At 53.2% G+C, this 26,838-nt stretch overlaps 1 protein-coding gene across 1 annotated transcript; it reads left to right on the top strand.

Moving 5' to 3' along the window:
- The first annotated feature begins 379 nt into the window (after positions 1–379).
- Positions 380–26,407, top strand: EPS8L3 (EPS8 like 3). The gene is made up of 20 exons (XM_054026093.1): positions 380–533; positions 2,055–2,116; positions 2,534–2,607; positions 4,306–4,370; positions 9,362–9,520; positions 9,800–9,949; positions 10,298–10,374; positions 10,830–11,011; positions 11,352–11,437; positions 12,119–12,233; positions 14,194–14,258; positions 15,674–15,751; positions 17,133–17,281; positions 17,929–18,037; positions 19,071–19,147; positions 20,308–20,404; positions 21,812–21,931; positions 22,281–22,366; positions 23,046–23,178; positions 24,229–26,407. The coding sequence occupies exons 2-20, from the start codon at positions 2,076–2,078 to the stop codon at positions 24,244–24,246; spliced, it is 1,881 nt and encodes a 626-aa protein (XP_053882068.1). The 5' UTR covers positions 380–533; positions 2,055–2,075; the 3' UTR covers positions 24,247–26,407.
- Positions 26,408–26,838: the final 431 nt, after the last annotated feature.

Here is a 26,838-nt window from a genome sequence, read left to right as displayed (position 1 = left end):
GGAAGTGCTGGAGGGCAGGATGCTCACAGGAGGGGAGCCAGTAGAGCTGTGTGTGAGGGTCATGGCATTGTGGGAGGGGAGGGATATGGGGGGGGGGTTGCGGGAGGTGTCTGCCGTGCAGAGCTGGGCAGGGATTTCCAGAGCTGGGTTAGTCAGGGTGCTGACAGTGAGGGTGGAGGTGTCTGGAGAGAGCTGGGAGAGGGTCTGCTCTGAAGCTGTTGTAGCCTAGGATTGCTGTGCATCGGCAGGGACCTGCAGGGTTGATGATTTCCCTATGCAAGAGACCAAAGAGCAGCAGGCGTGGTCCCTGTGTCACACGTCAGACGAGATTATTATGATTCACTCCCTCTGGGTCCAGTTACCAAGAGAGCGAGTCCAGAGCTGGGGAGATCAAAGTCTGCAGTCGAAGCTGTAGATTGTCCAAGCTGCAGCTCTTGGCCCCTTTCTCTTCCCCTGACTTTCTCCAGGAGAGAATGCCCCTGTGATCGCCCACTGGAGAACGGGTAGGAGCCATCGCTCTGACAACCTGCCAGGTAACCGACTTGCAGTATCCCCTAGACGCCAGTTTCCGGCACCAGGTGCTGCTTCAAGCTCTTAGTGAGGGAGGAGTAAGCAGCAAGCAGGTCCAGGTTGATGATGCCTCCCCAGGGAGAAGACTCTGTGAGGAGCAGCTAATTGTTTGGAGAAAGGCCCCTGCTCTCTGGGTCCGGCTGACAGGCCGTGGTGTGCTGTGACGTGTGGCTCTGGAAGGGGATAGATATGAGCTGGGGTTAACCAGCAGCAACTCAGACACATGGTTACTAAGGGGAATCTCCCTCTCAAACCAGGCAAGTTGCCCTCCCTCCAGCATTTCAAGCCCTGCAGGGAAAATGCCTGATCTGGGGCTTCTTAACAGCAAGATGGCTGGCAGGGCCGTGACGCCGCCAACTTCCTGGTGCTCCTTGCTAGAGCCAGGGCTGTGGGGAGGCAGCTGGCCAGGAAGGGTTTGGATTGATCGCAGCGCTTGTCTGATAAGTGGCATCGGTGGCTGTGAGGAGACGGAACGGGCGAGAATGGAGGCCTGATTAGCCACGGGGCTCAGTAGAGACCAAGCTTTTGTGACAAAAGGAGCACAGGGATTGCCACATGGGATCAGAGCAGAGGCCCATCTAGCCTAGTGTCCTGGCTCTGGCACTGCCCAGCACCAGCTACTTCAGAGGAAGGTGCAAGAAACCCCCTTCCCCAGTGGACAATTGTGAAATAACCTGACCCCGTTAGTTAAAAGGTAGCTCGCGCCCTGAAGCAGGAGAGGTTATAGTCCTTCCAAACATCCTGGGGATCTATTTTCAGGAGGGGAGGCATTTGGGGTAATTCGGGGAGCTAGCCTAACATTGTCCCCTCCCCTTCTGGGCAGATCCAGCCCGTTGTGGAGAAGGTAAGAGTTCGAGGAGCGGAGGCTGGAGAAGAAGACAGGGACTGAGTTTAGCTGAAGCCCTTCAGTGAAGGCTAAATCATTAGCTTTCCTCCCTGGGCTCCCCCACTGGACAATGATTGCTCCAGCCTCCAACCCTCCCGGAGTCTCCAAACCTCACTCTTTGGAAGCCCCTTGTTCCCTGCAGAGGGCTGCATGGCTAGGCAGGATCAGGGTGTGCCCCTATACTGAGGGAGGGCAGGGCAGCGTCAGTGACTGGTGTGCATTGGAGCCGAGGGGGCAGAGGTGGGGGGTAGGAGCCCTGCCTGCCCCTGCCCGAGCCCTGCCTCTCCCCCTGCGCAGGTCTGGCATCACCGCCATGCACGTTCCTCCGCACCCCACTCTCTTTTGACAAGAGTGGGCATTTGGCCCATTTGCTCTTGCCAGCTGATCAGCTTTGCAAGAGCAATCTGGACAAATGCCCACTCTTGCCAGAAAAGTCAGGACGGCTGGGACAGGACGTAAAAAAGGGACTGTCCTGGCGAAAATGGGACATATTATTCTCCTACTACTGTGGTCCTGCGTCCTTTCAGCTCCCTCTACCCTGCTCTTCTGCAGCTGATCCCATCCTCTGGGTGTGGGCTCTGAAGTTTCTGTTTTGCAGGGCCTGCTCTCTGGGCCGACCATGATGGAGCACTTTGGCTACGGGACCGAGTCTCAGTACAAGTGAGTGCCCATCTCTCTTAGGGCTCCGGGGGTGCCCCCTACCCTGCTCCCCCACCCCACAGGCACACAATACAATCAATGCTCCATCTGACAGCTGCTTCTCTGACCATCCCCAGGGCTCTTGGGCAGAGCAGCCAACCTGAGGGACAGGGGGCATCTTCCAAGCAGGGCCCAGGCACTCCTCTCTCTGCATCTCCCCACCTGGGTGGGGAGGCACCCTCTGAGATTCCTCACAGGCCGGTGGGGGCCAGGCAAAGGCCGACTGTCGTCAAACCCTACTCGCCCGGCTCTGCTGCACAACCTGGCATGTGCCAGCAGGTCCCTGCACTGAGGAGCAAGGGCCCAAGCTCGGGGGGGAGGGAGGAGGGTCCTTGGGATCTTATGCACCAGGTGTCTGTATGTCTGTCCTCTCTGCAGTGAGTTCAGCAATGGCAGCCCAAACTTCATCAGAGCCAACAGCACGTCCAGGCCCAGCAGCAAAGCCATTTACCGTAAGACCAGCGTCCCCCTCCCTTCAGCCTACCCCTCCCCTTCCCCTCCCTCATGTCTCCGCACCTGCTGCCCAGGAGTGCAAGTAGGGTGGTACACTCCAGTACGCAGTACCAGCAAGAGATTTTTAGTGGGTACGGGGCACCGGAAAGACTTGGGGAGGCTGGCCCCGCCCCTCTGGAGTAGGGGTGGAGCTGCACTCTGCTCCTTAAAGGAGCAGAATGCTGCTAGGGAGGGCATTCATTCATTCGTTATATGGGTTTAACAGCACAATACATGTGCTAACAAACATAAACAAAGGCTTTGTTTAAGTTTGTTAGCATATGTATTGTGCTGTTAAGTTGGTCAGGAGTCCTCAAGAGGGCAGGGGTGGGGGGAACGAAAGGTGTTTAGACATGTTTTTGATTCCTGCTCCAGCCTCTGGACTATGAACATATACTGATGGGAGCATTCTAACCAAGGGACTGAGGACTTTAAGGTAGTCTGGAGCCTTCATATTTCCTTGATCCTTTGCAGATGGACTTATGAGTTGGTTATGGTCCAAAGACTGTTCTAGCCTCATTGATTGCTGATTTCTCCCTTGCAATGGACAAAGATCAGATATCTGCTGCCTTTCTCACATGAGTCAGCAGCCTTTGATACCTATGGTATAAGCAACATAGCCATTGCTTGAGTGGTTTTGTTCTTTCCTCTCCAGATGTCAAAGCCTGTTCCCATTGAACTCAATAGCAAAACTTCTTTTGATTTCAATGGGAATAGAATTTGGCCCCAAGAGATCAGAGAATGTGATTTTGATCAATTGGTTATCTGCCCAGAGACAGTTCTCATGCATGTTCTGCCAGGCTGATTTTGATTCCCCCTCCTGTATGTCATGCTGAGGAAAATAATAAAACAAGGTGGGCTGGAGTTCTATCAAGATGCACATGGCACACACAGTTCTGTGCCTCTTTCCCATCAAACCCAAATGGTGCAGCATCTTTGCTTTTCTGGTGCCAGGCGGGGAGCAATACTTAGGCCTTGTCTACACTGCCACTTTACAGTGCTGAAATGTTCTTGCTCAGGGGTGTGAACCCCTCCCCCCCCCCCAGAGTGCTGCAAGTTTCAGCGTTGTAACGTGCCAGTGTAGACAGCGCTGGGAGCTACTCCCCTCGTGGGGGTGGGTTTTTTACAGCGTTGGGGGAGCTCTCTCCCAGTGCCAGGCCACGACTACACAGCCACGTTAAAGCGCTGCCGCAGCAGCTCTTTAACGTTGGTAGTGAACATACCCTTCGATAAAGCCAAGCTGGCAGAAGCTTAGTTTGGACATAAGGAAGACACTGATAGTGTGTTAAGGGAAAGTGGGGTGACTGTCCTTCCTATCTTTCTTTCATTTAAGAAGCTTTCAATGTGGGGTGCTGCTGGATCCTCAATGACTCCTGGAAGTACAGGTGGCACCAGGGGCCCAAAGCATCATTTTGTTGTAAAATTTTAGACAGGTAAAGGGGGGCGTCAGAGGGGACGGGGAGAGTGTGGGGGCCCCGGGTTGGGGGCGGGGTGGAGTCATATGGAGAGGTCACGTGCCCTCCCTTGTGTCCCTCCCATGAGTGCAGCACTGGCAAGAAATGATTTCTACTTGCACCACTGCTCCCGTTAGCCAGCCCCTTCTTCTGCCCAGATTTCTGCCTCTCCCTTTCATTCCTCTTGCCCTTCTCCACCTGCAGGCCAGCGCAAGGATTACACCCTCTCCACACTGAAGCAGCAAAGCGACTTCCAGCACCGCGTGGAGGTAGGAGAAGCCCAAGTGGCCTGTTTTCCCTCCCTGGAGAAAATGCCCTCTCCACACCCACTCATCATAGACTCATAGACTCATAGACTTTAAGGTCAGAAGGGACCATTATGATCATCTAGTCTGACCTCCCGCATGATGCAGGCCACAAAAGCCATCCCAACCCCTTTCCCTTGACTCTGCTGTTGAAGTCCCCAAATCCTGTGGTTTAAAGACTTCAAGTAGCAGAGAATCCTCCAGCTAGCGACCCCTGCCCCATGCTGCGGAGGAAGGCAAAAAACCAGGGCCTCTGCCAATCTACCCAAATATGGCGATCAGTAGAACCCCGAGCATGTAGGCAAGATTCTCCAGCCAGACCCTCATTGGCCATTGATACTATTTACCAGTGATGGCACGCTGTTTATTTGACTAAAATCATGTTATCCCATTAAACCATTCCCTGCATAAACTTATCTAGCTTAATCTTAAAACCAGACAGGTCCTTCGTCCCCACCGTTTCCCTCGGAAGGTTGTTCCAATATTTCACCCCTCTGACGGTTAGAAACCTTCATCTAATTTCAAGCCTAAACTTCCCCACGGCCAGTTTATATCCATTTGTTCTCGTGTCCACATTAGTACTGAGCTGAAATAATTCCTCTCCCTCCTGGTATTTATCCCTCTGATATATTTAAAGAGAGCAATCATATCCCCCCTCAGCCTTCTTTTGGTTAGGGTAAACAAACCAAGCTCCTCGAGTCTCCTTTCATACGACAGGTTTTCCATTCCTCTGATCATCCTAGTGGTTCCAGTTTGAGTTCATCCTTTTTAAACATGGGAGACCAGAACTGCACACAGTACTCCAAATGAGGTCTCACCAGTGCCTTGTACAACGGAAGCAGCACCTCCTTATCCCTACTAGATATACCTCGCCTAATGCATCCCAAGACCGCATTGGCTTTTTTCACCGCCACGTCACATTGTCGACTCATAGTCATCCTGCGGTCTACCAGGACTCTGAGGTCTTTCTCCTCCTCCGTTACTTCCAACCGATGCGTCCCCAGCTTGTAACTAAAAAAAAATTCTTGTTAGTCATCCCTAAATGTATCACCTTACACTTTTCACTATTAAGTTTCATCCTATTTCTGTTACTCCAATTTACAAAGTCATTCAAGTCTCCCTGCAGAATATCCCGATCCTCCTCCGAATTGGCAATACCTCCCAACTTTGTGTCATCCGCAAACTTTATCAGCCCACTCCTACAATTGGTTCCGAGGTCAGTAATAAATAGATTAAATAAAATGGGACCCAAAACCGAATCTTGAGGAACTCCACTGGTGACCTCCCTCCAACCTGACAGTTCACCTTTCAGTACAACCCGCTGCAGTCTCCCCATTAACCAGTTCCTTATCCACCTCTGGATTTTCATATCGATCCCCATCTTTTCCAATTTAACCAATAATTCCTCGTGCGGTACCATATCAAACGCTTTACTGAAATCGAGGTATATTAGGTCCACCGCATTTCCCTTATCTAATAAGTCTGTTACTTTCTCAAAGAAGGAGATCAGATTGGTTTGGTTAGATTGGTTTGGCACAATCTGCCTTTGGTAAAACCATGTTGTAATTTGTCGCAATTTCCATTGACCTCAAGGTCCTTAACTACTTTCTCCTTCAAAATATTCTCCAGGACCTTGCACAATACAGATGTTAAACTGACAGGCCTGTAGTTACCCAGGTCACTTTTTTTCCCTTTCTTGAAAATAGGAACCACATTAGCTATTCTCCAGTCCAACGGTACCACCCCCGAGTTTAAAGATTCATTAAAAATTATCGCTAAGGGGCCTGCTATTTCTCGTGCCAGTTCCTTCAATATTCTTGGATGAAGCTCATCCGGTCCGCCCGACTTAGTCCCGTTAAGGTGTTCAAGTTTGGTTTCTACCTCGGATACCGTAATCCCCCCTCCTGTATTCCCCTCTGTCACGCTGCCAATATTCCTAAACCTTTCATTGGCCTCATTGAAGACCCATGCAAAATATTCGTTTAGATATTGTGCCATGCCTAGATTATCCTTAATCTCCACTCCAGCTATAGTCTTCAGCGGTCCCACTTCTTCTTTCTTTGTTTTCTTCCTATTTATATGGCTATAAAACCTCTTACTACTGGTTTTAATTCCCCTCGCAAGGTCCAACTCTACACGGCTTTTGGCCTTTCTCACTCCATCTCTACATGCTCTGACCTCAATAAGGTAAGTTTCCTTACTGATCCCTCCCCTCTTCCACTCTTTGTACGCTTTCTGTTTTTTCTTAATCGCCCCTTTGAGACGGTCGCTCATCCAGCTCGGTCTAAATCTCTTGCTTACTAACCGTTTTCCCTTTCTCGGGATACAGGCCTCCGACAGCTCCTGCAACTTTAACTTAAAATAATCCCAGGCATCATCTGCCTTTAGATCCATAAATATGTTTGCCCAATCCACTTCCCTAACCAGTCCTCTTAATTTATTAAAATTAGCCTTTTTAAAATTGTAAACCCTAGTCTTCGATTTAATTCTGTTAATCCTTCCATTTAGTTTAAACCGAATTAGCTCATGATCACTCGAGCCAAGGTTGTCCCCTACAACCATTTCCTCAACGAGGTCCTCACTACTCACCAAAACCAAATCCGAAATGGCCTCCCCCCTCGTCGGTTCAGCTACTACTTGATGAAGGAATTGATCAGCAAGCACATCTAGGAACATCTGAGCCCTATTATTACTACTAGCATTTGTTCCCCAATCTATATCTGGGAAGTTAAAGTCCCCCATAATTACACAGTTCCTATTAGTATTTACTTCCCTAAAAACATTAAATAGTTCTTTGTCCATATCCAGGGTAGATCCTGGCGGTCTATAGCACACCCCAAGCACTATCCCAGGGGAGGCTCTAGTAGTTCTTTTACCCAGTGTGAGTATTGCCCAGGCGAACTCCGTCTTATCCATTCCATCAGTTATTATTTCTTTACAGCTTACCTCATTATTGACATACAATGCTACCCCCCCCCCACCTTTACCTTTGTTCCGGTCGTTCCTAAACAGCACATACCCTTCCATACCTGTACTCCAGTCATGACTACCATTCCACCACGTTTCAGTTATTCCTACGATATCCAGTTTCATTTCTTGGACCAGGAGCTCCAATTCCTCCATTTTGTTACCTAGGCTTCTTGCGTTGGTGTATAAACATCTTAATGTATGCTGTTCAGCCTGTCTCCCATTAGTTATGCAATTTGTTACGGACCCCTTACTGTTCATCCCCCCTCTCCTTCTTATGTCCAATCCCATCCCCCCAGCTATATCTGTTCTTATCTCATCACTCTCCTTTTCAATGTTGGAATCTGGCGTGGAGATTAACTGTACATCTCCCAACCGTCTCCCCGAACTTCCTAGTTTAAAGCTCTTTTGATGAGATGAGCCAGCCTCCCTCCCAGAAGTCTATTTCCTTCCCTACTCAGGTGAAGTCCATCCCGTGAGAATAGCTGTCTGTCCCCAAAAGCCTCCCAGTGGCCATACATCCCAAAGCCCTCCTTATAGCACCACTCCCTTAGCCAACTATTTATCCTCACAATCCTGTCAGCCCTTTGCTGCCCTTCTCTAGGAACAGGCAGAATCCCACTAAAGATGATCTGAGCCTCGATTTCCTTGAGCGTCTTCCCCAGTCTGGCATAATCTCCCTTGATTCTCTCTAACGAGAACCTAGCCGTGTCATTCGTTCCTACGTGAAGGATTATCAAGGGGTTCTTACCTGCTCCTTTTAGGATCCTTTTCAACCGCAGGTCCACATCCCATATCTTAGCGCCTGGTAGACAGCACACCCTTCTGTTCTCTGGGTCCGCCCTGGTCACAGGCCTGTCTAACCTCCTCAGTAAGGAGTCCCCAATCACGTAAACCTGCCTTTGCCTGGTGACAGTGCAATCTACTAATCTATCCTCTGTTCCCTCTAGTCGTAACCTGTGTCCGTTCCTATTTTCCCTTATACTCCCCCTTGTGCCATCCTGTATCCTCCCGGGGCCCAGATTTGGTGCTGTCTCCATCAACTCCTCCCCTCTCTCTATTGGACTAGCTGCTCTTCTCTTCTTCTTCACCCTCCCACCTTCAGTTACCACCTGCTGCCCCCCCTCCTCGTTATCCAAACACCCAAACCTGTTCCTGAGTTCTATTTCCCCTTCACTAGCCCTCCTTTTCCTTGGCCTGCTTCTCACGGTCACATGCTTCCACTGCCCTTGTTCTCCCCCTAACATTCCGCCCTCATAGTCCTCAGCCCCTGCTTCCACCTGCACCCCTGAGCATTCCCCTTCAGCCCCTCCTTGCCTTTCCTCCATCAGCTGCTCGAACCCCCTTCTAAACTCCACCAGGGTATCTACTTGCATCTCCAACCCTTGAATCTTTTCTTCCAGTAACTGTATTAGGAGGCACTTCATACAAACATACCTCTGTTCAGGCTTACCTGCTAGCACCATATACATGCCGCAGCTTCCACATGCAATCATCTGCATTCTGTCCCCTGCTGCTTGGCTCATGGCTGCTGCAGTCTCTGTCCACAGCACCTGGGGACACAGAACACACGACTCACCGCGCCCTCCTGCCTCCCCTTCCACCTCCCCCTGCAAACTCCCACTCAAACTCCCCTGTTAGCAGCCCTGTTTGCTGCCTCCTGTGCACGACCAGCTGCCCCCACACTGTCATATCACCCCAGTGGGAAGGGGCCTTCCCAGTATGCTCTGGTGCGCCAGGATGGGCGATGCTGGTGCACACTGCTTCCTCTGGGCTTTCACCCTGGCTGGGTTCCCCACTGATTGCAGACAAGACGTCCCCGCCTCGTGCTCTGCACTGGCCAGTACCAGCCACCGCCACCTTGCTCAGCCATGTCACGCGGGGACCCGCCCCAGGTTGCGTGGTGCCCCACGCGTCTCCTCTCCTGCTGTCGGGGCTGGGGTGGGGGACGCTGGGGAGGGCCTGGACACTGTACTTTGTGTCCCCAGCACCTGCTCACCGTCCACGTGGACTCCAAGGACATCCGTGGCGTGGACGACTGTGTGGCGCGGTTGAAGATGATGGATGCGCAAGGACGGGTCTGGGGACAGGACATGATCCTGCAAGTGAGGGGCCATGAGCTGCTGTTGAGCGACATCGAGACCAAGGTGCATGGGGGTTTCCCAGCCCATCTTAGCCTCCTCCCAGCAGGGCCCAGCCCCTCCTGCACAGCATGCACTCTCTTTGGGGTCCTGGGGGAGAGCGAATTGGGGGGCTTACCCTCATCCCCTGCCATAGGGCTGGCAGGAAATGCTGCCTCTGGCCCATAGGATTCCCCACACACCCCATGTCCATGGAAGAGGAGCTTGGATCTCCAGCAGAGCAGAGACACCCAATGTCCCGCTGATCTGCCCCGTCCCCCCTGCTCTTCTCCCCCACCACTGCAGGAGGAGCTGGAGAGCTACCCCCTGGAGAGCGTCCAGGAGTGCGCTGCCGTCCTCAACCGCTGTGTCTACAATTCCCTCCTGGCCGTCACCGTGAGGGAGCAGAGCCAGCATGGGAGCAGCATCCTCCTCTTCCAGTGCGAGCAGCTGGGGGTGAGCAGCACGGGCCCAGCTACACAGTACCGCCTCGGTGGGCGGCAGCAGGTCTAAGGACGGCTTCAGGTAGCGGCTTGGCCCCCTCTGTGGAGCACGGGAATGGGAGACTTATTAGCATGGGGTGTATGTGTCACTGCAGCCCTGTACTGGATGGAATCATGATTGTGTGTCATTGTCCCCACGCTGCTAGGGAGAGTCTCCTATAGCTCCAGTAGCAGTTGCTTTCAGAGCTGGATGTTCTGGGGTCTACCCCCACTATTGGCAGCATAGGGACCGCTGCTCTCGACTGCAGGGCTGTGGAGGGGAACTCATGGTCCTGCTGTGTTCCTCTTCCCTTCCCATCAGGCAGAGCTGATGAAAGCCAACCTGGAGAAGGCCGTCAAGGAGTGGAAAGGGGAACGGGAGAGTCAGGACGTGCTCAGGTAATGGGGTGCAGAGAGCCTGTCTCCAGCAGGATAACGTAGGTGCAACCCCCCAACCACTGTCTCCAGCTGGGGCACTTCCAGGTCTGACAGAGTCCCCCAACCCTGGATTCCCAGGAGCCCCCACCCCCCTCCACACACCCTGGATTTCCGATAAGGAACCCCCCCATAAAGGTACAAAGAAAATTCCCCACCTTCTGAGGTCCCCAAGCCCACACCCCAGCTCTAGACAGGTGCCCTCAGTCCTTCCATAGAGTTGGGGTGCTCCTAGGATTGAGTCACACAGAGCCCTCGTGGATGGGATGTGTTTCCTCCACCCCTCTTCCTAGGGGTCACCAGGCATTTCTCCTCCAGTGTCCCCAGGTGGCAGAAGAAGCCTCCCCTCCCAGCCCCTCTGCAGGAACAGCACTTACTGCTGCATTACTAGAAGATGACCTCCTTGTTCCCTTTCTCAGGAGCAGTTTGGAGACCATGCTGTCCCAGCACAGCCAAGGGTCCTTCCACAGCAAGCCCCCACGTACCAGCCAGGATAGGTGGGCTGGACCGCCAGAGCCAGACCCCTTTATTCCCCCCGCACCACGAGCATGGCAAAGCCAAGACCAGGTGCCCCGGAATCCCCCAGCCTCCATGGATTATGGTAAACAGGCTCTGGTATGGCAGGGAGGGGCTGGTGAGTGGAAGGGAGTTGGCGTGGAGGAGGGGCAGGCCAGGGAGGTACAGGTTTGGAGCAGGATTCATGGATTCCCTTCCCAGCTCTGCCACTGACTCTCTGTACCATGGGGCTCATGATACTGACTCCCCTTAGCCAGGCCGCGTTCACTGATGTCTGCAGAGCGCGGGGCGGTGCTGTGGGAGGGTGCAGAGGGCCGGGGGGCGGGAGCTGTAAGTCTGAGCCCTGGCGGACGGGGGCGTGGAATGGAAACCCCACTACAAACCCCTGCCTGCTGTGACTGACCCCAGCCTCCTGGCTATTGCAGCGCCTGACCAGCCGCGGCCCCCAAAGCCGAGAGACGAGTGGACGGATCCCAGCTTGCAGGCGACGCAGGACTTGGACAAAGACACTGTAAGTGCTCCAGGACTGCTCCAGCTGCTTCCCTGATACCAGCTTTTCCTGGGACTGCTGCAGCCCCCGTCATCGCCCGGTGGAGCCTGCCCCAAGGATAGGCTTGGCCCCTGGTGCATCATCAGGCAAACTTGCAGTAGGACAGAGCTTGTTTGGTACTGACACGCTCTGACCCTCCTGGAGGCTGCAGTGTCAGGCTGGGACCCACGTAGGAAGGCACTTGCCAAGTGCCCTGCCAGGCCTGAGGAGAAAGGCCCCTCTGCCTTAGAAAGGCCTGGAGAGCAGCTGGCAGAAGAGGGAGGGGAAGTAGCAGCCAGGAGGTAGCTGGGTGGATTTTTAGCCTCTGCACTCTGCCAGCTGGCTTAGGGGACAAGTTGTGTCCCAGCCCTGCCCAGAAGGAACTGTGGGCCGGCCAGCAAGTGGAAGGGGGGATACAGCCAAAGGAGGAGCTGGGGAGATCCGGGTTTGCGCCAGGGCAGGAGCTCCACCACCTTCTGACGCCTGCCGGTCCGGTCCCAATGCAGGACTTTTCCAGCCAATATACAGCATTAGGTACCCCATGGGCAGACCTTGCTCTGTGCTCTGGCTGCAGTGGCTAGGCCTGGGCGTTCTCCCCAGAGATAGAGGCTGGCCTGGGGCCCCGCCCTGCCTCAGATACATCCCGGCTGCTTGTGTCGGCAGGAAATCCTGAACCATGTGCTGAGTGACATCGAGCTCTTCGTGGGGAAGCTGAAGGAGACGAGCGGCTCACTGAGCAGCAAGAAGAAGTCGAAGAAAAAGGACAAGGAGAGAGGAGGTGAGGGGGGGGAAGGGTTCGGGTTGGGGGAAGGGGGCCTTGCACTCCTAGGAGACGTGGGGTCAGTCTCTGCATGGCCGCCCCAGGGGAAAGAGGACCTAGGGAGGTCTCTGAGGAGATGTCTCCACAGCCGCTGGAGTGAGCCTCCCAGCCTCGGTAGGCAGACGCACTAGCTCTGCTTCGGCTAACGCATTTGAGTGGAGCCGTGTGCATGTTGCGGCATGAGCATGGCCCAGGCTGCCCACCCTGTCGCGGAGCCAGGGGCTCGGGCAGGCCTGGACTCCGTGCCCCCGCCTGTGCTGCAGCAGCCACAATGCTATTTATAGCACTGTAGCTGGAACAGAGCTAGTGTGTGTCTGTCTACCCAGGGTGGGACACTCAGTCCTAGCTGCAGTGAGTATAGACACACCCTGTGATGGGAGAGGTGGATCTTGGGGACAGGTCTCTGGGTGGGCCCGCCGAGGAGAGATGGATCTGGGGGGCAGGTCTCTGGGTGGGCCCGCCGAGGAGAGATGGATCTGGGGGGCAGGTCTCTGGGTGGGCCCCCCGGGGAGAGGTGGATCTGGGGGCAGGTCTCTGTGGGCCTCCAGGGGAAGGAAGTGGCTAGGGTCTGTGCCCCTGGCTGGTGTATCCATATCTCCAGCCGGGAGTGGGTAGCGGAGAGCATGCGGCTATTCATGATGTTGGGGCAGGCGAGGAATTACCCCATGAACGAAGCTCCGTGCCCTTTGGCACAGCCGCTGCTCCTTCCTAATAGCTAGGCAGGGTCCCAGGGCCTGGGTTAGGGTTACCATCCATCCGGGTTTTCCCGGACATGTCCGGATTTTTAAGCTTTAAATGGCCGTCCGGGGGGGATTTCTAATAAAATAGAAATGTCCAGGATTTCCCCCTTCCCCTCATGCAGAGTACGGCGCGGCTGATTGGACGCCTGGCCTGATTGAAAGCCGCTCGCAGCCACTCGGGCCTCTAGCAGCCAGAGTCCCTCCCCCTCCCCCGTTCCCTCCTCCCCCGCAGAGCAGCGCCACAGTGTTTGGCTGCATGTGGAGCCCGCGGCTCTCCCTCGGCCTGGTGGGGGGGCAGGCAAGGGACAGGGAACGGGGGGGTTAGATTGGTCGGGGGTTCTGGGGGGGGCTGTCAGGAGAAGGGGGTGTAGAGAGCGGTTGGGGCAGGCAAGGGACAGGGAACGGGGGGGTTAGATTGGTCGGGGGTTCTGGGGGGGGCTGTCAGGAGAAGGGGGTGTAGAGAGCGGTTGGGGCAGGCAAGGGACAGGGAACGGGGGGGTTAGATTGGTCGGGGGTTCTGGGGGGGCTGTCAGGAGAAGGGGGTGTAGAGAGCGGTTGGGGCAGGCAAGGGACAGGGAACGGGGGGGTTAGATTGGTCGGGGGTTCTGGGGGGGCTGTCAGGAGAAGTGGGTGTAGAGAGCGGTTGGGGCAGGCAGGGGACAGGGAGACTTAGAGAGGGGGTGGGGTCCTGGGGGCAGTTAGGGTGGGGGGGGGTCTCAGGAGAGGGCAGTCAGGGAACAGGTAGGGGGTAGGGGAATTCTGAGGGGGGCGGGAAGTGGGAGGGGGCGGGGCTAGGGCGGCACCCCGTGTCCTCTTTTTTGATTGTTGAAATATGGTAACCCTAGCCTGGGTGGCTCCTGCCCCGGATCAGTCCCCAGGCCTGGGCTGCCTCTCCAGGAGCCAGTTCCAGAGCTGGGGCTGGGGCCCATCTCTTGAGGCTCTCTGCTGTTCTCAGCTATTAGGAGAGGGGATGGGGAGGGAGGAGGGGCGATGGCTGGTCAGATGGACAGGGCTCACTCCTGAGAGCGAAGCTACCTGCCCTGAGAGTGCGTGGGTGGGGAGGCCGATCTGTCTGTCAGCATCTGGCTGCCTGCTTGCTGCGGTGTGGGAGAGGTGGGTGTAAGGGCCCAGCTACCAGGCTGACAGCTCCCTCCCATCTCTCTCTCTCTGCCTCACAGTGCTGCCCCCTGAGCCTGAGTATGAGACCTGCTTGCAGAAGATCAAATATGCCTTAAACCTGCTGGTAGGTCGGGGCTACTGGCTGGGTGGGCAGAGCTGGCTGTGGGTCGAACAAGGGGGTGCCCATGGCAGCAGCACACAGAGACCATTGTATCGTCCGTAGACACAGCCCGGCCCAATTAGCAGAGGGCACAAGTCCAACGGGGGAACCTATCCCCTCCCCGCAAGAGACTGAGCACTGGGATACAATGGAGATGAGCATGGTATAAATGCCTGGATGCAGAGACCCTGTGCACCCAACCCCCTGTGTCCAACTCCCCTCAGCGCCACCAGGGAATCACGTTAGTTATTGAAACTAAACAGGATCAGGGATGGAGGGATCTGGGGATGGAGGGTGGGGTCACTGTGCCTATAACCCTGGGATAAATCTATGGCTACTTGGCAACCTCTTAGAGCCAGGAAACCCCTGGCACTGCTCAGGCCCTATCGCTTGAGCCGAAGAAGTTTCCATCAGCCACTATGGGACTAGTGGGATCATTGGTCTGACCTGGCACAAGCAGTGAGGGCTGGGGGACTGGTCTGGTCTTGCATGGCTGTTCCCATGGGGTTCCTCTGCTTAGGCGCTTAGAAACTTTGGTGATGAGTGTGATCTGAGAACCAATATAGAAAAGAGTCGCTGGAGCTGAGTGTGTTGTATGCCCCTGGCTGTCCCTCCTGCTGGATGCCGAGCCAGGGTGGTGGGGGCATGGTCGGATGGTGCGTATGTAGGCTTGGCAAAATTCAGGTTTTATTGTCTCTAATTTCAATGATTCATATTGATTTTTTTTCTATTTTTAATTATTTTAATTATTAAGGTTGCTGTAAAGTAAGTGGGGGGTCTGGCTGGAGTTAGGGCTAGGGCAGTGCTGGCAGTGGGGCTGCAGGGGGCTCCCCGCATGGCCAAGGGGCCCAAGACACCTGAGTGCTAGGTGCCGGAGAGGCTGCAGTCATCCTGGCCTGGAGGAGCAGAGATCCCCAGTCAGGCCTGCAAGGAGGAAGAGTCCCCAGCCGTGGGGCAGGCCATCCGGTTGCTGAATAGCTCCTACCTGGGACAAAGCTGTTCAGCAGTGGCTGGGGTGCTCCTCCTCGCAGTCCTGGCCAGGTGTCTCTGCTCTGCCCCGCCAAGACTGCAGCCTCCCCCACACCTTGCACCTGCAGGAGTCGGGTCACACAGCAATAGCAAGAACACTGCATACGGCATAGGTACGTGTTTGTCATATCCATGCAGCAGGGAGTTCCTGGGTGCTGGGGGCTCTGCTGCTGACTCCTCTGCTCTACCAGAGCCAGACACACTTGTTACAGAGCACATGCTGCAGCCAAGTTTGCTACACCTCTGCATTGCTCCTCCTTGCGTTAGCCGCCCAGGGTGCAGCTACCTCCCTGGCAGTGGGGCCAAGGCAGAGAGGTGAAAAGCTTCGCCTATGTTTTGTGTCTGCACAGGGGAAGCTGAAACCTAAGCTGCAGCAGCAGCCCAGTGCCCCGGAACTGGTTCGAATCATCTTCTCCACCCTCTCCTTCGTGAGTATCCCAGACGGTTAGGATCCATCTCATTGACAGGGCTGCAGGTTGACTCCCCTCGTATCCATGCATCCAATGGGCTGGCAGGCTGGAAAATACCAGGATGTGAATCGTATTCTCCTAATGACACCATTATTCCAAATTGATCCTGCTCTCCTTGGGAATTACTTACTAGCAGGCCAGATCCTCAGCGGCTGTCAATTGGTACAGCTCCATCAGCTTTGGTGGAGCTGCCACCATCTCTGTGACTTCAATGGAACTAAACCAGCTTATCCCAGGTGAAGAACTTCCCCCAAAACTCATACTCTGGGATTTGGATTAGGGTGACCAGACAGCAAGGGTGAAAAATCAGGACGGGGGTGGGGGGTAATTGGCGCCTATATAAGAAAAAACCCCAAATATCGGGACTGTCCCTATAAAATCGGGACATCTGGTCACCCTAAGTTGGATTGAGGGCTCCAGAAAAACTGAGTGTTGACTGATCCCAAAGCCCAGGTCTCGGAGCCTCACCAAATAAGGAAAGCACATACGCACCTGCAGTGCTTCCATCAGCTGCAAAACTACACACAGGGAAGGAACCGCCATCCTCTTGTCTCATTGGTGCTTGCAAGGTTCTGTCATTTACCTTTGCTGTATCCCACATGCCCATTGCAGCAGCAAAGAGAAACCTGATGAGACAGCGGGCCAAACACCCAGCTAGGGGACAATCGGCTCCTTTAGCAAGCAGCAGCGTCACACTGCATTCTTCAGGGATAGGTGTAGAGACTGCCATTGTGGCTTCTGCCAGGAATTCCAGAGCTAAGCCCCTTTGTCCTATGTGGGCACAGAGGGGGGCCAGCTCACAGTGGGCAATGGGTTCCATGAATATTTTTCCCCACCACAGGAATCTCAGCGACCCCGGATATTCCCTGGCAGTAAAAATTTCAGGACATAGCCTTATGGCTACCAGGAGAGGGCATGGGCTAGTGATTAAAGCACAGGCCTGGGAGTCAGGACTCCTGGCTTTTATTCCTGGCTTTGCTGCTGGCTCACTTTGTGACCTTGAGCAAATCACTTCCCCTCTCTGTGGTTCCATGTCCTGATCTGTAAAACCGGCATCCGCCCGCTGCCCCCAAGGGCTGTGTGATTGCCTCTGTTCAAAGAGCACTTTGGAGCTCTGCTGCACAGTGATAGTGTGAACCGTTCCCCTGCACCCAGCGCTGTGCGCTTCACAATTACAGATCTCCCTGCAAACATCTCATCACCCCCAGCTGCACCCAAAGCAGGCATGAGGAGGGCACCCTGACAACACAGCTGCCCTCGGACATGACCCTCAGAGGTGGGAGGTTCTGGGCTGACCTGACTTATCACTGTGATTCCTCCCCATCTGCCCAATATACAGATTTTATCCACCTGTCCCTGGCCAAGCCTGGCTTCTTCCATTGTTTCCCCTCTGCTGACTGAGGCAGCCATCGACCTGCTGGACGAGTCTTTGGAGAAAAAGGATCGTGACACCTGGAAGAGTCTGGGCAAGGCTTGGCACACAACGAGGTGAGGAGAATCCCTCGGCATCCAGGCCATTCCCTCTGCCGAGCCAGCAGGGTGCGGAACAGCTGCTTGGCACGTGCACCATCCGTTGCTATTAACGAGGAGGATCTTAAGCCGGCGAACATGGAAAGAACTCGAACTGGGATCCAGTGGAGCCATCTCCCCCTTTAATGATAATCCGGATTGTAGTTGCTGGTCTGAAGTCCACTCTTTAGCCCCAGGCAACAGCTTCCCCGCATTACCCAGCCCTGTCTTGGTCTGAGAGGTGAGCTCGAGCTCCATTGCCCATTCAGCCCTGAGATGGGGAGAGAAGCTGTGCTGAGGGCAGAGTCAGCTCCTCCCAAATGGGCATCAGACATCCAGGAACAGCATCTGTCTCTACCAGCCCGAGCCGGCTCGGAACCAGCAGCCCAATTCACTGAGCTTTCCATCGTCCCCTCCACCCCCATGTGCACCTTCCTGCAGGGCTGACTGGTGCCTCCCTTCCCAGCCTGAGCCCCTTGACCTGTTCTTTGCTTGTTGTCAGGGCTATGGGTCCCCCTTCGAGTCGCTCCACCCACCCTATGCAGCTGCCGGTGATTAGAGAGACGTGTTTACAGTCCTGTCTGGAGACCAGCATTGCAAAGTCTTCTCTTTCTTCCCCATCCCAGGACAGAGTACCCAGGCGGACAGTTCATCCCTCCCTACATCCCCATCTTCTCAGATGGGTGGGTGCCCCCCCTGCCGACCCATAGGGAGAACGCCACTCACGTGGAGAGGGTGAGTCTTGACTGCCAGGCTGTTCATGGCGGCACAAATTAAAATTTGAGCTGGGTGGCCGAGGGGTGCACTTTAAGTACTGTCTTCCCAAAGCTGGTACTCCCAGATTACGATAGATTCCCCTCACATCACTCTCAGACCACTTGAAGCACTGTCATTGGGAAGGGGGAATAGCACAAGGGACATCTAATGGGCTCATCTCACAGAAGCAAAACTGATGAGGCAGTTTGGCCCCGGACCCCCTTGTAAGAGAGAGGGGGTTGTCTAGTGGTTAGAGCACTAGCCTGGGCCCTGGGAGACCCAGGTTCAAGCTCCTGCTCTGCCACTGACTGCCCATATGGCCTTGGGCAAGTCACTTAGACAGAGAGCCTCAAAGATATTCAGGTACTTAACTTCCATAGGTGTTAGGTGCCTAAATACCTTTGAGGACCCGTGACTTAATTTCCCATCTGCAAAATGGACCAGTAGCACTGCTCTGTCTCACCCAGGGAGTCTTAGGACAGCTGCATGAATGGTTATGAGGCACTCAGATGCTAAAGTGCTATAGGTATACCATAGCCAGACATCGGAACTCAGAGTCCAGGGGAGGGGAAGATGCTTTGCACTGCTGTAAGCCCATCCTTCCCTTTAAACACTGAACAGAAGGTTGTAGCCAGGCCGTGACTTGGCACCTTGTGCAGTGAGTGAGTCTCTGGGAAAGGATTACGTCCCCTACCAGGGACTTAGTGCATGCAGAATTTGCTGTGTGTGGACTGCTGCCCCTCCACCCAGGGTCTAGCAGTGATCAAAGCCCTACTATTGCTAACAGCTGAGGGAGATTCTTCTGTAGCTTGGAAAGACAGGCTTATGTTTGCAGACCAGAAGCTGCCGGGGTCACACGTGCTGCGTAGCCTATCCAGGCTGTTTCTCTGGCTCTGGGGGTTATCACACGTCTGTTCAGTGGGCGCCATGAAGGACTCTTGTTCCACACTCAGCTTCCCTGGAATGCCCCCCTAGGATGTAACTAAGGCATGTTTATCGTCTCTCCATGCAGCAGCCCCTGGGAAGCCAGAACCACGCCGCATCCAGGTACGTGCTCCTGTCCCTAGGCTGGCCCGGCTTCCTATTGAGGTTCTGAGAAATGTCCCAGTACACTGCATCCAGGAAGGCCCCTTGGACTTCAGTGTGAATTAATGAACACAGGCAGCACAGGGCCCCTGGCTATGTGGGGCAAATAACTCCTACTTAGAACTTGCTGGGATCACCTCTTGAGACCGCAAGTGCGCACACACACACACACCTTGCTCAACACAGTCCTGTTCCCCAAATCCTACACACGCTACACACACACTCCCACAGCAGTTGCTACACACACAAGGTTCTTTCTGTCCTACCAGCAGAAGAATCTGCCACAGCTGACTGGTCTCAGCCTGCCAGCAGAGCCGTGCTTCCATCCTGGGATGTCGCTGAGCCTGTGGGTGGGTGCCAGGGCAGCTCATTACAAAGGGGCCCTGTTGTCAGCTGCAGTGATGCCAGGGAGGAAAACCCAAGGTGGGGGCTTTGTCCACCCTTGGGTTCAGCAGTTCACGCTGTGTCAGAAATGGGGGAAGCATCCCTGGAACAAAAGAGGGTCTGTGTGAGACAGGAAGGTCAAACCCGCTGGAGACAACAAATGAGTAGCTCATTTAGCTCCCTTGTCGAGTATCTTAATTGCTCGCTGCATTATTGCCTCTGAAAGTGGGTCACCCTGTCCTGGCCCCCCACCCCATGGTCTGAGAGCTCTCTCCATGCCATCCTGCCACTCCTGACTGCTGTCTATGCCATCTCTGTGGGCAAAGCCCACAGCTCCTCCCAAGCCCCTGCTGTTCACCTTTGGGTCACCTGGCCCCAGCCAGTTGCTCTTTCACCTTGAGTGTGTCAGGGTAGCCGAGTGGCTCTGTTCTCCCAACAGTAACAGACTATGGGCCTGACCCTGCAAGGGGCTGAGCACTTCTGGGGGGGTGGGTGGGGGCAGCACCCGCAACTCCCATGGTGGGGGCGATGAGAGCTGAGGGTGTTCAGCACCCTTCAGGATCAGGTCCTCTAGCTGTGTCTAGATAAAAATCCTGTGGGTCTAGACCTGCTCTTGGTGATTTGAGTAGTACTGAAATCAATAGTTACATGCCATGAGGAGCTTTGTGAGAGAGATCAGGATGGGGTTCTCTTTTTGGAAGAAGCAGCTGGATCTCTTAGCTGGCTCCCTAGGGATCTAGGCCTGAGATGGTCACAGTCCATACATGGTCTCTTTCCAGAGCTCCTTCTAGTCCACCTCAGCGCATGCAAGCCATGTATGAATTCCAGGCCAGGAACAACAAGGAGCTGACTGTCGTGAAAGGGGAACTGCTGGAGGTAAGGCAGGAACTGTCCTATGAACCCAGAGAATTGTTCAGTCTCTACTAGGCGGTCTTGGCGTCAGAACTTAGATACCTTTGGGAGGAAACTGCGTCTTCATTCTCTCTAAAGCACAGAGCATTCCTCTAGGACTACTTACAGATATAGAGGGAGGGCGGCTACTAGGGACTGGTGGATCAAAGTGAACGGAGATTGGAAAACAGGCAGAGAGGGCTTACAGCACCAAGGCACAGAATGACCTTTGATTGCTGACTATAGCTAAATGCCACCAGCCCAGAGGCTGCACAATGGCACGGCTAGGGAACAAGGACTAAATATCATGCACAGGATCGGCCTGTGGGGGGTTGCTGCTACCGATAGTACTGTGCCCAGTACTGGGTTTTCAGACATGTACTAAAATTAAGCCCGCTAATAATGCCCATACTATAACAATGTATGCTCCGGTCTCATGAGAGTGGAAGTTGGATGTCCCGGATTTTGGGGAGGTGGGCGGGGGATAGGAAGGAAATGTCACCTCCTCCCTGGGCACGTCTGGCTAGATGCAATTTTGGGAGAGGCTGTTTGTTTTCATCTGGAAACAGCACACTGGACTTGATGGCCCAGTAGCGTGACACATTACAGCAGGGACTAGACACTATGCACAATTCTCTGGGCTGGACTATGAAGGAGGTCAAACGATGGGGAGAAGGGGCCTTTCTGGCCTTCAGATTGATGGATCCATATCTCACACTGTGTCATGGGTGGTGGGACAGTAGCACTGCATTACACAGCAGGCACCTGGAGTTGTCTCCCCAGGAACCCAGTCCAATCAGTCCAGAATCTGGTGTGATATTTATTTAGTTTGATCCTCAGCTGGTGTCAGCCAGGAATCACTGGGTGACCCTCTCTGGCCCGTGCCCTGCAGGAGATCAGAATGGTCCTGTCTGGCCTTAGTCTCTAGGGGTATGTCCAGACTACCCGCCAGCTCGGCTGGTAGTGGTCGATCTATCGGGGATCGATATATCGCGTCTCGTCTAGACGCAATATATCGATCCCCGAACGTGCTCCCATCGACTCCAGAACTCCACCAGGGCGTGTGGCAGTAGCGGAGTCGACGGGGGAGCCGCGGCCGTCGATCCCGCGCCGTGAGGATGGGAGGTAAATCGAAATAAGATACATCGACTTCAGCTACGCTATTCCCGTAGCTGAAGTTGCGTATCTTACATCAACCCCTCCCCCTAGTGTAGACCAGGCCTAGGCCTCTAATTGCCAATAGATGCCCTAGACAGTCCCCATGCCATGCTGGGAGTCTGGCATTGCCATGAGGGTGACCCCCTGCTCTGGTAGCCGGGGTGACGGCTTTCACTCATTCACCACCTGGGCTCCTGGGGGTTGATTTGAATTACGCTGTGTCCCTTGACTCAGATTCTAGACCAGAGGAAGAAGTGGTGGCTTGCTAGAAACAGCGCCGGCGAGAGGGGCTATATCCCGAATAACATCGTGGGGCCAGTGGATCAGGAGCCTGTGGAGAACAGCATGAACCAAGTAGGTCCCCCCGTTCCACTCCAAGCTGCAGCAACCCACTGACCTGGCTGGGCCTTCCCGTGCTGGGGCGCTGTCCCCACATCCTGGGGTTGGGATTATGGGAACTAGCTTGCTAGCGGTTCAGCGCATGCTGGCTGTAGAATAGGGGTTTCCTGATCTCATTCCCTGCACTGTGCTAAAGGCTCCCAATCTCCCATCCAGCAGACACCAGCTCTGAGAGCTTGTCACCTGAAGGCAGTGGCTTGCGGGGTGGCTGGGAGAGGGAAGTGTTCGCTTGTCTGTTGGGGGGACGTGATTAGCTCTCATTTGCTGTGAGACTCCTCAGTCCCCTCCTCTCTTTTGGATCTAGGCGCCAAGCAGCTCCCCTGGTCTCCAGCAGCACTCCACGCCGGTGGAGGTGACGGCCTGGCTGCGGGACATGGGCTTCTCCAAGATGTAGGTCGTCTCAGTCACTAACCCTGGAAACCAGCCTCTCTCTCTGAGAAAGGCCCCTCCCTGCCATCACCCCACTGGTCTCCCTGAGTCACATCAGGCCCAATCCTGAAACCCTGGGGGCTGATCCTGTGCCCGCTGACTTCAGTGGCACAGAATTGGCCAAGCCACCGTTGGGCAGTTTGGGGTTTGGCCCAGAGCTGTGTGGGACCGTGGTGTCAAGGACACTTTGATACCTGGGGGGGAGGGAAGAACAACCCCCACTTCCAACCCCAGGGAAGAAAGCAGGATCCTTATGCCCTAGAAGGGGCAGGTGGCCACTCCCATGCACGAAACTGACTAGTGCCTCTTGCCCCAGTTAGTGCTTCCCTAAGTACTGGTACCAGCTCTCCCCATCTTGGATAGTACATTCCAGCAAATGCCCCCTCCCCCCCCACCATCCATCTGCACCTCCCCTGGCGCAGATCTGCCTGTGTCCAGCTCCGGCTGCTGCTAGAACAGAGACCACGCCCGCCAGGCCCGTCTCCCCTGCTGATGGTCCGACCGTGGAGCTTTGCCATTTCCTCAGTCCATTGTTTTTCTTTGCAGTCCTGCCCTTTACCAGGTAGCTGATCTCAGGGGGTTACTCCTTGCCCTGTGCACCTAGCTACCCCTCCCTCACCATCTATCTGTCTCCCTGCAGCACGGTGAAGTGCCTTGGCGTGCTCAATGGCAACCAGCTGCTGAGGATGAGCCAGGAGGAGATGAAAACGGTCTGCCCAGAAGAGGGGAGACGTGTCTTCTTCAAGCTCTCTGCTGTTAAATCGTCCCTGGGGGTGAGTCTGCTACAGGCTTAGTAGATACACATAGCCAGCATCCCAGGGCCCTGCCTGGGCCATCACTGAACGGACTCTGCAGGGGTCTCTACAGCACTGGGAGAGGGGACTTCCCAAACATAGAGGGGGCTGGTGTCTAGGTGCAGCAGAGAGATGAGCATGGGGGGACCTGGCTGAGGTATTCATATCTGACTTATGGGAAGGGCACAGTCTTCAAAGGTTGGGAGCCCTTTTGAGACCCTTCAGCCCAGATCCACAAAGGTACTTATTGCCTGAGGACCAGTGTTAGGCACCCCTGCACTACAAAACCCTGCCTGGCAGCTACTGAACCCCATAGGCATGTAAGCTCACTCCAAGCCTAAATGTTTTCTGTAAAAGTTCCCTAGGCCTTTACGTTTCTGCCTCTGAGCACATACCCGGCCTCTCTCTCTAAGCTCTGGCCTAGCTCCTGTCTGCACCCCGGTGCCATCTGCAAACCCAGGGAAGGCAGGTGGAGGAGCACTAGCATAGGGGGCTGTGAGGATAAATCCACTAAGAGTGGGGTGCTTAGATCCTCTGCTGCTAGGGGCCAGAGAAGGACCAGAGCTCATTGCCTGAAAGCTGCTAAAGATCAATAGCATAGAACTGAACCAACATGTTCAAACAAAATTTGTCAAAAAAAAAAAAAAAAGGGGGGTGGGTTTCAAACCCCTGAATAAGTTTCCATTTAGAAAATTTATTTGGATAAAATAGATAAAAACAGAGCAGCTTTTTCAGTTGATTGGATTCCCCCCCCCCATTTCATTGGTAAAATGCAATTGGTGGTGGGAGGAAAAAAACAAGTGGGGGGTGGGGCAAAGGAAGTGTCCAAAAATGTGCAGGGGAGAAGGGCACATCTATGAAGGGTTTCCTCTGAAAACTGGAGAGTGGCACTAACCAACCTTTGCTTCCCACTGTGCTAGCCGTGCTGGGTACAGTCACCCTGCGAGGAGTGCTAGCCTGGCCCCTAGGCCCAGCCCTAAGACCAAGGTCTGGAACCTCAGCGCTCTGCACTTCTCTTCCTTGTTGCAGATTGGCCCTCACGATTAGCTGTCTCCTTTCTACACCATCTCCGGTCTGGAAGAAGCATCCGAGGGACAGCAGGTCTTCTAGCATCAGCCCTACTGCACTTCTAGGATTCTTTTCAGTCTCTTCCCCTGCCTCTTGTTCCCAGTGCAGATATCCCCTATAGCCATGTGTCACCCAACTGTCATGGACTGTTTTTGGTCGGTTTGTACAGCACCTAGCACAAGGGGGGTCCTGGTCCGTGACAGGCTGTTTGGTTCTCCTGCACTACAAATAATGCTAATTTATTCTTAAAGATACATATGCTCCAGCTAAACATGGACTTCAGCATTTTGATCAAAGGCAGATAAGTTTAGCTCCCCAACAGGCTTTGTCCAACTCTCCCAGTTGTACAGCACCAGTTCTGGTGTTACATGTATTGTTAAACTCAAAGATACACCCGCTAGAATGCTTGGCTTTCTTTCCCTACTATTATGCCTTTGCAGAGCTGGGTAAGTCTTACTGCATCTAAAAGAAAATCTTTCTGCTTAAGATCAAGCCTCCAGGACCAAGATCTCCCAAAATGGTTGTATAGTTTTCCACAGGTTTTTCTAGCCAGGAGCAATTTAAGACTACATACCATTAAACAAACTTCACCTGATAAGGGCTAAAGAAAGTTCTTGATTCAATCACTTTATTTGTAGAGGCAACTGCTCTTTCCTAGCCCCTTTTAGGAGCTGACTTTGGGAGAGTATTAGGAATAGGGGACAGCCTCTTCCCCCCCCTCCTCCAGAGGGGCTAGGAGCTCTTCCCCTGATACCAGGGATGGGAAAATGGTTTTAATGAAGTAGAGATTAAGATGAAGAAAGGTGTGGGTCAAGTTGTTTGGCACCCACCAAGCTGAACATTTCAGTTTATGGGAAATTCCCAACCTAGTGGCAGACACTGAGCTAGGCCACTAAAGAACTGGGTTATGAACTGCACAGGACCAGAAGTCCTCCTAGCACTCAAGCCTTGGGTAGCTTACACACTACCTTGCAGGTGAAGCATTGTGTATTGGATGAATGTCACCTCCCTCCCCATTGGCTGTGTGTATGGTAGCCAGAAGACCCAGTCAGTGACTGATGGACAGCAGCATCTTTAAAAAGGACATTTGTCTGTGCAGCCTTAATCCATGCAGCTACTTAGAGCCTTGGTGCAAAACAAGGCCATGCCCAATGCACTAACACTGGTTGCTTGTTAAGCCAGCTGCATGATTCTAGAGAATTAGGCTGAAGCCCTGTAAACAGGCCACGTGATGGTTCCTAGACAGGGTAGAGAAATTTAAAAAAACAATTGGTTTAAAATCAGCTTTTTTTGATAAAATGCTTTTTGGGGGGGAAAAAAACCACTCAAGATAGTTTTAATTAAGATACATTATAGCTCAAATATCTCATCATGGAATAGGGATTATAAATTCTAATTCTTTAGTATGAGACTATGTTCATGTAATGTCTAAGAAAAGTTTTGTAAATGAATTCCAATAGTTCATGGATTAGGGACCCAGTTTTATGGGGTTCCAGGGGCTTCTGTATAGAAAGATTAACCTAAATGATTTATCTATGCTCAGTCTAGAAGATACCATCAGAGATGTTCAGTTTTGCACTTCTCAAACTGAGAATGTGTGTTTCCAGAGGTAACATGCTTTTAACAGCAAAAATGTTTTTAAATAAATAGAGAGGTGAGAAATAACAGACCTCAATCCTATTGTCCCACTGCAAATTTGCATACACAGTCAATCCCTTACCTTTCTCTAAAAGCACAAAGTTTCAAAAAGTTAAATGAATAGAAGATTGTTGGGGGGCGGAATAGATCTGGACAAGGAGAAGAAGTCTGGAGATAAATGTGAAGTGAGGGACATGCTTTTTTGTTAAAATATTATGTTTGCTGTTGAAGAAAAAAATCCAGAATACTTAATGTTGTTTTAGTTAAATAAAACAATTTAAATGTCTGTCAGATGATCTTCTCTTCCTAATACAGCATGGCAAGAAAATCCTCCAAATATTATGATTAACCTGTTGAATTGGAGATAGTTCACCTCCCAATGACTTCATAAATATCTGCTTCAGTTACCTTTGGTAAATGAAATAACCAAACAATCTTTCATTTGCTTATATAGCTGTAAAACTCAACTGAAAAGTTTTCAAAATAAATCAGTTTAAAAATGTATAGTGTGTACTTTCTAAAAATGAAACCTACATCTGAGTTGGGAAGAACATGTATTAAGGTTATAACAACCAACAAGAATGCACTTTTATGTAGAAATCCATGATTAAATTGAGTCTTCCTGACTAGTGATTTAAATCAAATCCACCCTGTTCCTAGACCAGTCCATCAACATCCAGGCTAGACATAGCTTCTCTTCTTCCAGAATACTAAAGCAGATCAAGATCACTGGGCCCCTGCCAACCTGTTTACTGATGTAGCATTAAGTCTTTCACCAACAGCTGGACTTCCCTCAAACCCCCCTAGTTTACTAAAGCTACCTAGTTTAAATAGCATTAAGTATCTCCAGAGGAACTGGTGGGGCACAGGAAGCCTCCCCTGCAAGTTCAGATGATACTGGTCCTTGAGTTGCCAGGGCCATGGCAACCCAGC

The sequence above is a fragment of the Malaclemys terrapin genome, chromosome 4, assembly GCF_027887155.1.
Source record: "Malaclemys terrapin pileata isolate rMalTer1 chromosome 4, rMalTer1.hap1, whole genome shotgun sequence".
Taxonomy (NCBI): domain Eukaryota; kingdom Metazoa; phylum Chordata; order Testudines; family Emydidae; genus Malaclemys; species Malaclemys terrapin.
Note: the sequence above shows the minus strand (reverse complement) of the source record. Positions and strands in the feature narration are given on the sequence as shown.